Raw genomic sequence first — 15,923 nt, forward strand, 5'->3', positions numbered from 1 at the left:
TTGGAGAGACCAGTTTTTACATTGGTCTGTCATAATTCAAGATAGTCTGAGAGACCAGTTTTTACATTGTTCTATTATTATACAAGATAGTCTGAGAGACCAGTATTTACATTGGTTTATTATAATACAAGATAGTCTGAGAGACCGGTATTTACATTGGTCATAATATAAGATAGTCTGAGAAAACATTATTTACATTGGTCTATTATAATGCAAGATGTCTTTGAGACCAGTATTTACACTGGTCATTGGTATGTCTAAATACAAGATAGTCCGCAAGACCAGTTTTTACATTTGTCTGTCATAATAAAAGATAGTCTGCAAGACCAGTTTTTACATTGGTCTGTCATAATAAAAGATAGTCTGCAAGACCAGTTTTTACATTGTTCTGTCATAATATAAGGTAATCTGTGAGACCAGTTTTTATATTGGTCTGTCAGAATACCATATAGTCTGAGAGACCAGTTTTTACATTGGTCTATCATAATACATCATGGCATGGGAGACATAATTTTTTACACTGTTGTATCATGGCACTGAATAGTCTGGGAGACATTGTATGGAAAATAATGTGGTTTACTTTTGTCTGTCATTAAGAAATAACACCAAAATCCTTGTACATATTACAAAGACAATGATAAAGACAATGAAAGTGTACGAGGCATTTGGGAAATCTTTTGTAATAATGACCTGCCATAAATTGGCCATACAGGCTTTAGTAAGAAAAAAGACCTGCCATAAATTGGCCATACAGGCTTTAGTAATAAAGACCTGCCATAAATTGGCCATACAGGCTTTAGTAAGAAAAAAGACCTGCCATAAATTGGCCTTACAGGCTATAGTAATAAAGACCTGCCATAAATTGGCAATACAGGCTATAGTAATAAAGACCTGCCATAAATTGGCCATACAGGCTATAATAATAAAGATCTGCCATAAATTGGCCATACAGGCTATAGTAATAAAGACCTGACATAAATTGGCCATACAGGCTATAGTAATAAAGACCTGACATAAATTGGCCATACATGCTTTAGCAATAAAGACCTGACATAAATTGGCCATACAGGCTTTCAGTTGAAGAAAACACATGTGATCTCAATAACTATGTCCTTCTGAAAAAAATCACTTACCAAAATGTATTTTGTTTGTTGTTTTCAGTTCTCTGGAAATTGGATGAATTTGTAAATATTCATTTAGCTATTACTTTGTGGACAGTGACCTGGTCCTTTTTCCTTTGGTCTTCTATGTGGACAGTGACCTGGTCCTTTTTCCTTTGGTCTTCTATGTGGTCAGTGACAAGGTCTTTTTTTCTTTGGTTTTCTATGTTTACAGTGACGGTCCTTTTTCATTTGGTCTTCTATGTGGACAGTGACAGGGTCCTTTTTCCTTTGGTCTTCTATGTGGTCATTGACAGTGTCCTTTTTCCTTTGGTCTTCTATGTAAAAGCCCTTAAGTCAGATTCCAGTAAGAGCACCACATGAAATTGTATATAAAGACCCATAATTGGGAATATATATTCAACTAAGAGTACCACAAGAAGATGCATGCTATCCTGTAAAGTGATTGTGAATTGCTTGCATCCTTTGTTATGTATAAAGTTGAGTACTCTCATATTTCACAAACTGTTATCCTTAATTGGGACGGAATAGTCATCAGAAGAGCAAATTGTTTTAACTTTTAGACTTTGTTGCTCTTTTCATATACTGTGTGTTCGTTTTGTGACAAACATAACAGAAGCCCTATATTTATTTTTTTGCTGGTCATAGACCAGAAGAGCTTATTTGATGGCCAGTTGTCCATTTCTCATCCATATCTCTGTTAGCTCAAGTTTGCTAATGCCACATGTCTTAAACCATTTGGAGGATTGCATTCATTCACCTCGTGGTCTAGTTGGTACAAATGTTTACATTCATACATCCCATTGTCTAGTTGGTACAAATGTTTGCATTCATTCATCCCATTGTCTAGTTGGTACAGATGTTTGCATTCATTCATCCCATTGTCTAGTTGGTACAGATGTTTACATTCATTTATCCCATTGTCTAGTTGGTACAAATGTTTACATTCATTCATCCCATTGTCTAGTTGGTACAAATGTTTACATTCATTCATCCCATTGTCTAGTTGGTACAAATGTTTACATTCATTTATCCCATTGTCTAGTTGGTACAAATGTTTACATTCATACATCCCATTGTCTAGTTGGTACAAATGTTTATATTCATACATCCCATTGTCTATTTGGTACAAATGTTTGCATTCATTCATCCCATTGTCTAGTTGGTACAAATGTTTGCATTCATACATCCCATTGTCTAGTTGGTACAAATGTTTATATTCATACATCCCATTGTCTATTTGGTACAAATGTTTGCATTCATTCATCCCATTGTCTAGTTGGTACAAATGTTTGCATTCATTCATCCCATTGTCTAGTTGGTACAAATGTTTACATTCATTCATCCAATTGTCTAGTTGGTACAAATGTTTGCTTTCATTCATCCCATTGTCTAGTTGGTACAAATGTTTGCATTCATACATCCCATTGTCTAGTTGGTACAAATGTTTGCATTCATTCATCCCATTGTTTAGTTGGTACAGATGTGTACATTCATACATCCCATTGTCTAGTTGGTACAAATGTTTGCATTCATTCATCCCATTGTCTAGTTGGTACAGATGTGTACATTCATACATCCCATTGTCTAGTTGGTACAAATGTTTACATTCATTCATCCAATTGTCTAGTTGGTACAAATGTTTGCTTTCATTCATCCCATTGTCTAGTTGGTACAAATGTTTGCATTCATACATCCCATTGTCTAGTTGGTACAAATGTTTGCATTCATTCATCCCATTGTCTAGTTGGTACAGATGTGTACATTCATACATCCCTTTGTCTAGTTGGTACAAATGTTTACATTCATACATCCCGTTGTCTAGTTGGTACAGATGTGTACATTCATACATCCCTTTGTCTAGTTGGTACAAATGTTTACATTCATACATCCCGTTGTCTAGTTGGTACAGATGTGTACATTCATACATCCCTTTGTCTAGTTGGTACAAATGTTTGCATTCATTCATCCCATTGTCTAGTTGGTACAGATGTGTACATTCATACATCCCTTTGTCTAGTTGGTACAAATGTTTGCATTCATACATCCCATTGTCTAGTTGGTACAGATGTGTACATTCATTCATCCCTTTGTCTAGTTGGTACAAATGTTTGCATTCATTCATCCCATTGTATAGTTGGTCCTGTACAAAATTTGTGCCAGTAAGACATCCAGTATGCAGCGACTTTATTGAGAATCTTCTTATCATTACTTCTCCTGAATGGAATAACACAGATTAACGTTGATTTTTTAAAGAAATTTCTGTATTTTGTTGGTCCTGATTGAAAATACTACACATCTTACGTCCAGAATGGAATCAACCGCAGCAACCTTAAAAATCTTCCATTGCTGATCCTTCTGAATGGAAAGTCATAGCAGCATGGGATTTTCATCAAAAGACTTCTTATGGAGCCTGATTGGTCCTATGAAAATGATGCCAATCTGACCAACCATGTTGGCCAGCTTGAAAATCCTTTATAATCAAGAGACGTTTTAGGATGTCTTATTCGTCCTAAATGAAAGTGGGATTGATCTGCCTTCTAAGATGGCCATTGTGGCAGCCATATTGAAAATCTTGGTATCCCTACTCCTGTTGGGTGGATAGTCATAATGACATGGATTTTTATCAAGACTTATTATGATTATTGGTCCTAATTGAAAATGGTGTTGATCTGACATCCAGTATGGCCACCATGTTAGCCATCTTGAAAATGTTGTCGCTATTCCTCTGCAGGATTCTTGTTTCCATATAATGCTTACTAAGTAGATGATACAGTACAACCACCGTTATTCATTAGTCATGATAGAACACTACAGTATGTTTGAAGGTCAAGAATTAATAAACATTTATTGTATGATTTGTCTTATATTCATAGTGTGTGCCTGAGCATAGGCTGTGTTGTTTTAAACAGGAGAACAGGTTATTGTTCACATAGGGAATCAAATCTTTCTTCCCAAGTAGGATAATTTGGATGTTCAGCATTCCCTCAACTTATTACCTATTCTCCTAATGTTAATGTAATCAGGGAAGGTATTGAAAGGAGAAAAATGTTATATGGTAATTTATGTTTCTCATAGAATACTTACCCAATGGCATTCCTAAAAGACCCTCCCAATCACCCAGCTATGCAAGCATTCTTGGCAGTTTGCTCAGCTTAAAACTGGTGACACCTAGTAGTGGCCAAGGGAAATAATGAGCAAGAATTAATGCCCTTCATCTATATAATATAGCAGAAAAGATTAACTTTCATCTTTTAGTAAGGCAAATTCAGAAGGTAGCAGGCTTACATCCTTGATGTTAATGTGTCCATGTAAGTACATATTCTTGAAGAAACAAACATTAAATCATAGTGCATTATGTTTTCTTTAGATCAAATCATTGTTGGCTGATACCAATGAGCAACTGAGGTTAACTATTGAAAGGGATCCATCCCCTATCCGTCATCCTACAGACTCAGAGTCAGATGAAAGCCCTATAAGAAGGGGGTCTAAAGAGGGCCTTTTGAGAAGAGGTTCTGATGATGAGAGTCCCTCAAAATCCTCTTCTGATGAGGTGGAGGTTGATGGTGTCAGAGTCAGACTGAGACCTAAAGATCTTCTCAACACACACAGGTAAGCTAAATAGGCTTCAGTAGTGCAGTGGTAATTTATTCGCTTGCACTCTTGTGTGCTATGATTAAGTGTGTCCCTTGGAGTACCAGATATAAGAATAACTGGTAGCCCAGCAAGGGCCAATGGTCTCTCCATTAAATACATTACCAGATATAAGAATAACTGGTAACCCAGCAAGGGCCAGTAGTCCCTCCATTGTATACATTACCTGATCATGTTACAATGTGATAACTTTCTTTGCTGCTTCTGTATCCAGCTCTCCCAGAAAGACAGAAAACTATTTCTGTCTATAAATGACAGCATATTGACAATGGGACAAAACTCTTACAAGCAAGTCCCTTTAATCAAGTTAAATTCTTTAACAAGTTTAATCATCCACACTTTTTTCAGCCGTACAGTAATTCATAGTGTTGCTACATTTGCAAATTCCAGTGAATTTGTTAATATTTTTGATGAATCCCAGCTCAATCCTTGATTAAACTTTTTACATGTTATTTTTCTGACTTTTAAGAAGAAAAAAATATTTCTTTGTGTATGAGGAAAAAAAATGTATATGAAATTTCCCCAGAATGATAGTAAACATTTTACACATTATTTTTCGTACTTTTAAGAAGAAAATAGTTAATTTTGTATGTGTGAGAGAGAAAAACACCTGCATATTAAATTTTGGGAGCCTTGCCACAATCACGCTATATCTAAATGTGTGTTATATAGAACGTGCTATAGTGGGGTCACACTCTTGTGTTTGTATGTGTGTGTATATACTGGTAGATATATATAAAATTTATGAATAGAGATAAACAGTTCTATTAATATTTTATTTTTATTATGTATAATGCACATTTAAGTAAGATAAAATAAATATATAAATATGACAAAAAAATCAAAATAAAAAATAATATAATATATCTTGATTTATTATTGATAGATGTTCAGTATTTCATCAGAACTCAATTTATATATGGTGTGCATAATACTTATGATCAAAGTATTTTATAAATAATTAATCATTATGTATTGAGTAATAATTTAAAAACGTACTTTCATTTTTAAAAAATTAGTTAACATATCGTTATGATATTGGTTTGTACTTTCACTAGTGAAGTTATTCTGTAAATTAGAATAACATAAAATATTCTTAACTAATTGTGAAAAGGGGACATAATTTTAAAAAAATAATGAATGTCGTATAGTGTTTTGGAATTTATACCTTTTGGATATACCGTATTAAGACGGTGAATCCAATAGGTTTCCTTTAGCAGACGTTCCACCTCAGAATCAGCTATAACAATAGGTTGAAAGTAGAAATCTTGCAAAGTATGGGAACTCTTGTTAAAATGTGTGGCAACATGAGATGAAAATGATTGATCGATATGTCTGACCTATGTAGCTCATACATTTTAGATATTTGTTGACTAGTTTGTCCAATACATTGGATGCCACATTTTTTGCATGTGATCAAATAAATAACATTTGATGTTGCACAATTAGTATCACAACGCATATTAAAAGTTTCTTTCGTATTATTACTATTGAAAGAAGTATTTTCATTAATAAAAGAACAGTGCAAACATCTAGGTCTATTACATTTTGTTGAAGATCCTGTTTTATGTGATGTTTTTTCTAATTTAGATTTTTAGTCCTTTTATAAGCAAGTGTGGGTTTGCTTTCGTGTAGCAATTTAATACTTGCTTTACATGATAATTTTAATAAATTCCAATATTTATTGATAATCTTACCTATATTAGGCAAACTTGGATTATATTCAATAACAAAAGGAATGATATCTTCATTTCTGTTTATGATTTTACATTGTAAAGATTCAAGTTTTGTAAGAGAAGATACTTTTTGGAAAGCAGTATTAATGATGTCAATAGGGTAATTTCTGTTTAAAAAATGCTGACCTAAGTCTGTCAAAGATGATTTAAAAACTGTATCATCCAAAATAATTCTTATCTTTTTGCTTCACTATATTGTATCCCATTTTTACATGATTTAGGATGGCATGAAGAATATTCAACATATTGATGAATATTCGTGTTTTTAGCATAAACCATGGTAGTGATGTCATTATTTTCATTTTTCTTTAGATATGTTTGTAAAATGTTTTCTTCTAGGACTGCTGTTTAAGGTTTCTTGTTTAGTTGCTTCAATATAAAAATTGAGATAAATATCTTGTCCACTAGAAGGTGTAAATTATGACTCTTTTTATTGAAGAAAGGGCTTATTTTATAGATGAAAATTACTTTTATATTGTGAATATGTACATGATTATAAGAAAAATTCTTTTAATTTTAGCGATCTTGTGTATTTGAAAAATGCTTCTGCGAACTTAATATTATCATGCACTTTGGTTCTTGGACAATATGATAACCCCTTACCTAGAAGAATGTAATCACTATTAGTTAGAATTCACTTGGAAAGGTTTAACACAGTTTCTTTTCTTCTTTTGATTTCCTTTTTTCTTTTCTTTTCTTTCCTCCATCTGTTTTTGTTTTGTATTCTAATAAATCTCGTATTCTTTCTTCTGTTTGTGCTCTCTGCAGCAGATCCTTGAGGGTTTCCATTAGTCTTTGTATTGTTGCTCTTAGGGCTATGTTGGATTCCTGTGTAATTTTCTTCATTCCATTGTTTACTGCATCTGCATAGGTTACCTTTTGTGTGCCTGGGGATATTAAGTTTTTTGCATGATCATTTTTGGAATTGTTTTGAATGGGTCTATTATTTTTTTCTGTGTGATTTGGTTAATAGGTAATTTTTGCTGTTGGCAATGCTTGTTCATTTCGTTTTCATTTCTTGGTTGTTTTTTATTCCGTGTGTGATTCTTAGTTGCTGCACGTTTAGTTTTGACATTGATGAAGTTAATTTCCTCTGCTGATTTATTCGGTTGTTGATTATCTCCTTTTGATTTCTCTATAGTAATTTTTGATGCTGATGTTTCTCTTTGTCCTGGAAAATTGTTTTTCTCTCTCTGTAAATTCTGTAACTTTTTAAGTTGACTTGATAATAGTTCATTTTTTTTAAGATTCTGTTTTTTTGAAGAGCTCTTCATCAAAAATGCCAGTATTGCCTTTTATCAAAGTTTTTAGTTCATCTCTATGTTCTTCTAGTTCTTTGCCCACTCTCCTCTGGTATTATTCTTTTAGTCTATCACATATTTCCAAAGATACTTTTTCCAATAGGGAGTCAATAGATTCTTGAAACTTCTTTGATGCTGTGTCATTCCCAGTATGAATTTTTAAGTTTAAACATAATCCCTTTGGCACAAGATTGTTTTCCAGACAATTTTCAAGAAAGCATTAATGTAACCAATTCTGTTTCTCCGCTAATGTTTCTATTGCCATTTTAAGTAAGTCATTCTATTGCTAAACCGTGGATCATATGTTGATGCCATGGCGTTGTCCAGGTTTTCTTGATAAATTATCAAATAAACACCACATCTATGTGTTGGTGTTGTTTATTTTATTATATATATATATATATATACACACACACACACACACACACACACACACACACACACACACACACACACATACATTATGACCCCGCTATAGCACAGTTCGTTATACCATGAATTCAGACATAACACGGTCGTGGTGTGGCTCCAGAAATTTAATATACATGTATTTTTCTCATACACGAAAAAAAAATCTTTCTTAAAAGTACCAAAAAATGTATTAAGTTTATTATCATTTTGGGGAAGAGATCATGTATGAATAATACAAGATGATTGTGCCGTGGCTCCTGAAATTTTATATGTATTTTTCTCGTACATGAAAAAGTAGTTTTTTCTTTTTACAAGTATGAAAAATAACGTGTAAAAAGTTTATTCTTTGATCGTGTAGGGCTTCACCAATGTCGTAGACTTGGATTTTTTCCTTATTGGCAGCAAAATATACCTTCTGGCAGTATTTTTTTTATTGGTGACATTGTTGGCTGTTTAAACTTGTATATAAAACCATTGGTTTGGAGTGGAGAAATTCATAGGCCCCATGAAAGGAAGCTGCAAACTGGGTAAAAAATGCACTGAAATTTATCAATTTTTGCATGAACAAATTCTTTCTCCATACTGACAAACCATCTAAACCGTGCATTGTTATATCATAATCCGCTTATCTTGACATCTAGCAATGAGTACTGTATGTTGTGAGATATCCACTTTTTTGTTGTTGACATTTCTGGTAACGGAGATCAACTGGACGAGGCATTATCTCATAATCTATCTTTCATCAGATTTTCGGCTGCTCGCTAGTAATTAATATATTTACAAAGACTGACATTTGTATGTGAATGGTAAGTAAAATTCCTCTTCTTTTCACTCAGAATTAAATCCTTCAGAACACTCACATTTTCTGTAATAATCTCTGTCATCAGACCAGAACACCTGCGTCTCTATTGTCCGTTGACCATTCGTTAAATTTCTGATGCATGCATGGAAGGCAGCATCACACTGCTACCAGAAATGTAAAACAACAACCATCCCACATCTGTCTTATTGGTTTATTCAATAGGCAGGGAGGAACAGTAACTAGAATAGACCAAACGATGACCAATTCCTTTTTAAAAATGTATCCAGATAAAATAGTTTGCTGAAATTTCAAAGGAAACAGTTTACCTTTGAAGCACCAGTTGTTGAGAACGTACTCAGCAAATGGAAAAAAAATCAGTCTCAACCATGCAATACAATTTTTGATGTTGCCGCCACAATAAGAAATGGGCATTTGTTTGGTTCTCCAAAGCTGTCCCTTAGTGGTGACTTCAATAACACATCATCAAAGAAAGCTGACTACAGTCTTCAATAAAAACAGAGAATTTTTCTTTAAAGGAAGTCAGTACCAAACTTAAATAAAAGTAATAGAATCTGATGGATGTTTGCATTTCCCAACATGACTGGAACATGTTAATTGTGCCGTGAAAGCTTCCTTTTTGCAGAAAAAAAATTATGCTTACGAACACTTCCAACGGTGGCTTAAAACACAAACTAACTTTTACTGACTTGGGATGTACTGAAAAGTAAATGTGCTTCATCATTTGTTACGTGATTGTGCTGTTTTTCCACTGAGTTCAGACCAATATGGCCAGTGACAAAATTATTGAATAATTTGGCCAAGTAGGGGAACTGAAACCTGTGAGTGTTCGACCAGCCATATATGTCTTCTCGTGGCAACAGATGGCTGGTCAGATACATTTCAAGCATTGCGTCAACGGCGTCATCCACGTGGGTTGTTTCATTGACAGTACATACAGGTTCATCACAGGCCACAGAAAACAAATCCCAGAGATGCGACATTGATGATCCAGTGGCTTTTGTTTCAGTTTCAGTTTTTCTTTTTTTGGTCAGTGGTTCCTCCTGCTATAATGCATTCTGCTCTAAGCTATTCTTTGGATCTGGTCACAAGTAAGTCTTCGCTGAATAGGCAGTGTTTGAATCGTGGATCCAAGATGGTAGCCAAGACAAGCTTCTTGTTGCTAGCAACGTCAGCAAAGCATGTGTTCAGTGACGTCAACGTATCACGGTGCATTGTCTGAATACCTTGACTCGCTTCATGCTCTCAAGCCAGCAACATTCAGAGCTTTTTCAGCATAGGAAGAATGATGGATACTGATGTTTGGCTATCACTTACTTCCTTGGTAATGTCCGCAAATGGGCCTAACATGTCCACAATATTGTTAATCAAGACCCACTGTTGGGCTGTAAGGCTAGACAGGTCATAGAGAGTAGCGTAAGTCCCGAAGACTTGTTCATATAACGAAACCAACATGTTGTATGTAGAATTCCAGTGTGTCTGGACATCCTGGACGAGTGTTTTATGGGCAACACCAAATGTTTCCTGCTGCTCTTTGAATTGCTGTTGTGCCAGGAAGGAGTGCCGGAACTTGCTGACTATGGATCGCGAGATCGCCTAAACATCTTTGTCAGCTTGTTGTGACAGAATACCATCAATGAAAACGAGCTGCAGCATGTGTGCAAAACAGCTGATGCTATTGATTTCAGCCAAATGCATTGCTTTAACCATGTTTGCACCTCCGTCACGCAAAAAGACATGGATATGAGTTTCGGGAATGTTGTGTTCCTCGCATAATTTGTCCACTTTGCTCACAAATTATTCTTCTCTGTGTGATTCATGGAGAGGCATTGCTGCTAAAAGCACCTGTTTCCGCTGAAAGTTTTCCATCAGCCAGTGTGCCATAAGACTCAACAAGGCTACGCCAACGGATGGGTATGACCACGCATCAGAAGTCAAACTAGGGTCAGATTGGGCAGAAACTGAATCATGCACCTTGCTTTGTATCGCCTTATGCATGTCAGGTATCACAGATGTGGAAAAGTACCTCCGACTTGGAATTTTGTAGCATGGTTCTGCCTTGGCCATCAGACATCGAAATCCAATGTCTTCAACAACGGAAAAAGGTTGCATATCTACTGCCATGAACTCTGGAATAGCTTTGTGCCAACTAATAGCTCTTGGGTTGTCAGATGCAAATGGCTGCTTCCGGTCCAGCATGACATCAATAGTCAGAGAACAAGTAGTTGCTGCAGCTGCTGAGGTTAACTGTGCAGCATTCTTTTCTTTTTCATCTGCCAGAAACAGGCCATATTCAGTGATGTGCTTGTAGCACAAGTGCTGGACAAGATTTATGTCGTATAGTTTTTAGACTCATTTCCACCTCTGGAAATGCATACTTTGCAAAGTGTGCAATTTGTTTTGGACTTGTCAACTGCATTTACTTTGAAGTAATTCCAGACTAGAGTGTTTCTAGTTCGACATTATGCAAAGGCTTGGTAGTATATTTAATAGTGTACAGTTGCTAGTCAGTATTAATAATCCAATTGATTTGCACCCTTGAAACAATGTTTTAAATCAAGTAAGTCACTACTAAGTTGTCCATGTGGATGGATGGATGCAAGCACTATGCTGCGAGTCATGTGCTGAAGCCGCTCAGCAGCTGGGGTATCCAGGGGTAACATCACTGGCTCTGGCATGCCAATATCAATGCAGCATAATATTTGTATGTCAACATTCAGCTGCTTCAGCATGCAACTGCTATTCATTGATTAGAAGCATTGCAGGACTAGTTGAAGAACAGATTAACTGTAGTGAGTCATAGTTTCGTAGTAGTTGGAAATTTCGCTATCTAATCTGCCTAGCTATCTGTTAATGTGTATGCTGGAAGTTCAACAGCCACACAAGGCCTCATTGGCTGGTTGGCTGCTGTGATTTGGACGAGTGCATGAATGGTATTGATAATTTGTTGTTTGCAGACAATCAGCGATAGTTTACAGCAAGTGTGTTACAATAATTAACTTTTAAGAATATATTGTCCTTCAATTAACCCCCAAATCAAATGTTTATTCCTTAATTTCCATTATTTAATTCTGATTTAAAAATCAAGCCATGTCAAGGTGAATGTTATGATTGAATTTATATTTTGGAAATTTGTTTACATTGGCACCAATTATTTCTCCCGATACCGATTGTACTATGCTTTTTCTTTTGTTTGCAGACAAAGTCATATTAGACGAAGAAGTAAATCCCCATCACCCACTCCATCCCCACGACAGAAAAGTATAGACTTAAGTCGTGCCCAGTCATTCAGATCTCAACCACAAACCCACCGTGTCTTCCGATCTAGTGATCTGATTCATGGAGAAGTCCTTGGGAAGGGGTTCTATGGTCAGGCCCGTAAAGTAACACACAAAGTCACAAATGAAGTTATGGTGCTGAAAGAGTTGTACAGATTTGATGAAGATGCAATGAAAAGCTTTCTGAAAGAGGTAGGACTGAGACCAAAATACATCATGCTCACATAACTCACAAACCCGCTTATCATGTGGATCCCATTTATTTATCGTATAAAAAGGCTAAAAATAGTTTCCACTTTCATTCACACTTAAAACTCAGTCAAGGTTATTAAATCAAAGCTCAGCATATTTTCTATTCTATCATTGAAAACAGTATGTTAATATGGAGTTGACAGCATATTAATATTGAGTTGACAGCATGTTAATTTGGAGTTGACAGCATGTTAATATGGAGTGACAGCATGTTAATTTGGAGTTGACAGCATGTTAATATGGAGTGACAGCATGTTAATATGGAGTTGACAGCATATTAATATGGAGTGACAGCATGTTAATTTGGAATTAACAGCATATTAATATGGAGTTGACAGCATGTTAATATGGAGTGACAGCGTGTTAATATGGAGTTGACAGCATATTAATATGGAGTTGACAGCATGTTAATATGGAGCTGACAGCATGTTAATATGGAGTGACAGCATGTTAATTTGGAATTAACAGCATGTTAATTTGGAGTTGACAGCATGAAATTTGTCACTTTTAATAACAAATTATATTATGTGTAATATCTGTTTTAACAAAAAATATTTTCTTACTAAATACAAAATACAGTAAGATGTAACTTAAACATTTGCAGTTAGCTTTCACTTGCTGCCACCATCAACCCTGGCTTACCTTCATCAGCCCTGGCTTTCAATAGTTGTCAGCATCTTTCTTGAGAAAACAATTCTTGCATATTGTTTACAAAAATTCCTGTTGATTTCACTCATTCTGTTGTTTATCCAGCTAATGAATATTTGACAACCAGTAAAGTAATTTCATACCGTTATGGATGTATGTAGCTTATATGTTTGTGTGTCTTTACAGGTTTCTGTTTTAAGAAGTCTTGACCACCCAAATTTGCTCAAACTTATTGGAGTTCTTTACAAAGATAAAAAGCTCAATCTGGTCACAGGTAAGCTGGCACACTCATGTGATAGTATTGAGGTTCATTGTCTCCTTTATATTTAAATCTGTAATATATTAACTATCTGGTGGCATGTAAGCTGGTGCACTTGCAGGTAGATGTTGCTAGTGTTGAGGCTTATTGCCTTTATTTTTTTTTCTTATCTGTGAAATGTTAACATTCTCCTTACATTGAACACATCTATTATAATTTCCATGTTTTGCACAGTTTATCACTCTTAGAGTAGAATTAGCTTGCTTACCTAATTATAAAGCTACTGAAATTTTCATTGTGTCATAATTTCTTCTTAAATCTTTATGTATTTCAATTGTGCATCAGACTATTGCAAGATAATTAATAGCCTGATAGCAATTGCATATTGTTGCTTGCCTTGGAAAATCACCAGTCTTGCCACTTCTTGCCATGGCGAATTCCCAATCTTGCCATTACATATCCCTTAAAATACCATGTTCTTGACGATGATCCAAAGGGTAGAAATCTAAAATCTGTTACATCTATCTTGTATCCACAAGCTACAAATAATTGTATAATGTTTTGGCTCATTAAGATTTAAAAATGTAATTGCAATAATTGTACATTTTACATTTGTTCCCATCACAGTTGCTTCAGGGCCCAGATATCAACTACAGGTGAGGATGTCATGACAAAATGGTGATTGTCAGACAGATGTAATGCATTATAAACTTTTGTGTCACTGTAAAGTATTTGAGCCCAGATTATTATGTGCAAGGGCATTGAACCATGGAAATTTACTTGTACAGTGGAAACCCGCTATAACGCGATGATCGGGGTCCATAAAATCGGATCGCGTTAAAAGCGGGGTCGCGTTAATGCGGGGTTTTACAATATTTAACTTTTTTTCCGAGAACATATACGTGTATACATGTACAATGATCAAAAGTCGGCTTATCATCAGATGAATATTAACTGGAATGCATTAATTAAGATATATTCAAAATAATCGATGGCTAATATATTTATAGGTTATTACTGTGCATTAAAAACATTTACTAATTTTTATTTGTTTGAACGATAATACAGATTGACCGATAATACCAGACTATCGCTATATCATGAAAAGTGTATCAACACCGTATGCTACCGTGCCGTCGTGGCATGCAGTTCATCCATAATGGATGTAATTTCATTGAAAATCGTACAGATTTAAAATATTCAATAATTTTGTAATAGTCTGAATTCATCGTGTAAAATATAGGATGAACAAAATATTGAAACCATTTACTTGCCGTCTGATATCGTACGGTCATTGCATGCAGCTATTCCCGGGTCTACATACGGTGTCTGTACAAATTTCATACCGCTAAAATTTTATCATATGCGACAACTGCAAGAATAATTAACAATCAACGCATGATTTCAGCGTGCAAATAACTTTTATTTCAGATTTTGTGAACATCAAAAGAAACATGTGAAAACTGCTAAATTAATCGTTACGCAAAGTGCAAAGTCAGTGTGGTTCCAAATTTAAATTTCATCATTTCTTGAAAAATATATCCAATGACGTTTGCTTCTTTGCCGCGAACTGTTGGGTTCTAGCAAAGTCAAGAATGTTTCTTAATTGAAGGACTTTGATGCTGTCAACATCTTGTGTTTCCAGCCACCTTAAACTTGCTTCTAAATGTACTACTGCCTCAGACACTTTTGGTGGGGGAGTTGGGGTGCCATCGTCATCGTTATCATTATCGTCACTGGTTTCAGGTTCTGATTGTGCAGCTTCATTCTTCCTGCTGACATTTGTAACAATTTCGTCGTCTGATATGTGTTCGTATATAGGGCAGATGTCATCTACTGAATACCAGTTAAGGATATCATGATGACTGTGCTCGTATTTTTTGAGTGCTTCTTCTGCTAAACGTACGTCGTCTTCAGTGAATCCTGTAAATTCAAGCTCATCGTCACTATCATTTTGTGTCGAGGGTGTAAAAGCTGGCCCAAGACCCTTTATCCAGCATCGTTCAATGCAGCATGCAGTGATAGCATCCCAGGCTTTACCTCCAAGGTGACATACTTCTTTTAAGTTGAGTAATGCCAATGACGTGTCGACGGATGCGTTATTATCTGCTACCATTCCCTTTATCATTTCACGGCGATAATTTTGGTTAAATACGGAAATTATGCCTTGGTCAAGTGGCTGGATTTCTGACGTAGTGTTTTTCGGGAGGTACGAAACTTTGATCTTGCCATCACTGCTGACAAGATTTTCCGCTGGGGGGTGGGCAGGGCAATTATCCAGCAGGAGGAGAGCTTTTTCCTCCAGCTTGAGTTTTCGTAAATGAGCCCGAACATCTGGAACGAATGTTTTGTGAAACCAGTCGTCAAATATGGAGCTATTCATCCAAGCATTCTTGCTGTTAGTGTACTGAAATGGAAGTGCCTTCATATTTACATGATGAAA

General features: G+C 35.5%; 1 protein-coding gene across 2 annotated transcripts in view; it reads left to right on the forward strand.

The window, feature by feature from the left end:
• LOC149775542 (LIM domain kinase 1-like) overlaps positions 1-15,923 on the forward strand; it is a 107,781-nt gene that overhangs the window by 67,284 nt on the left and 24,574 nt on the right. For both annotated transcript variants that reach the window (XM_089944123.1, XM_089944124.1), the window contains 3 exons: positions 4,492-4,733; positions 12,243-12,513; positions 13,408-13,495. In XM_089944123.1, coding sequence (XP_089800249.1) covers positions 4,492-4,733; positions 12,243-12,513; positions 13,408-13,495 — 601 coding nt within the window. The remainder of the gene's footprint in view (positions 1-4,491; positions 4,734-12,242; positions 12,514-13,407; positions 13,496-15,923) is intronic.

The sequence above is a fragment of the Sinohyriopsis cumingii genome, chromosome 19 (assembly GCF_028554795.1).
Source record: "Sinohyriopsis cumingii isolate HCF-2022 chromosome 19, ASM2855479v2, whole genome shotgun sequence".
In the NCBI taxonomy this organism is placed as follows: Eukaryota; Metazoa; Mollusca; class Bivalvia; order Unionida; family Unionidae; genus Sinohyriopsis; species Sinohyriopsis cumingii.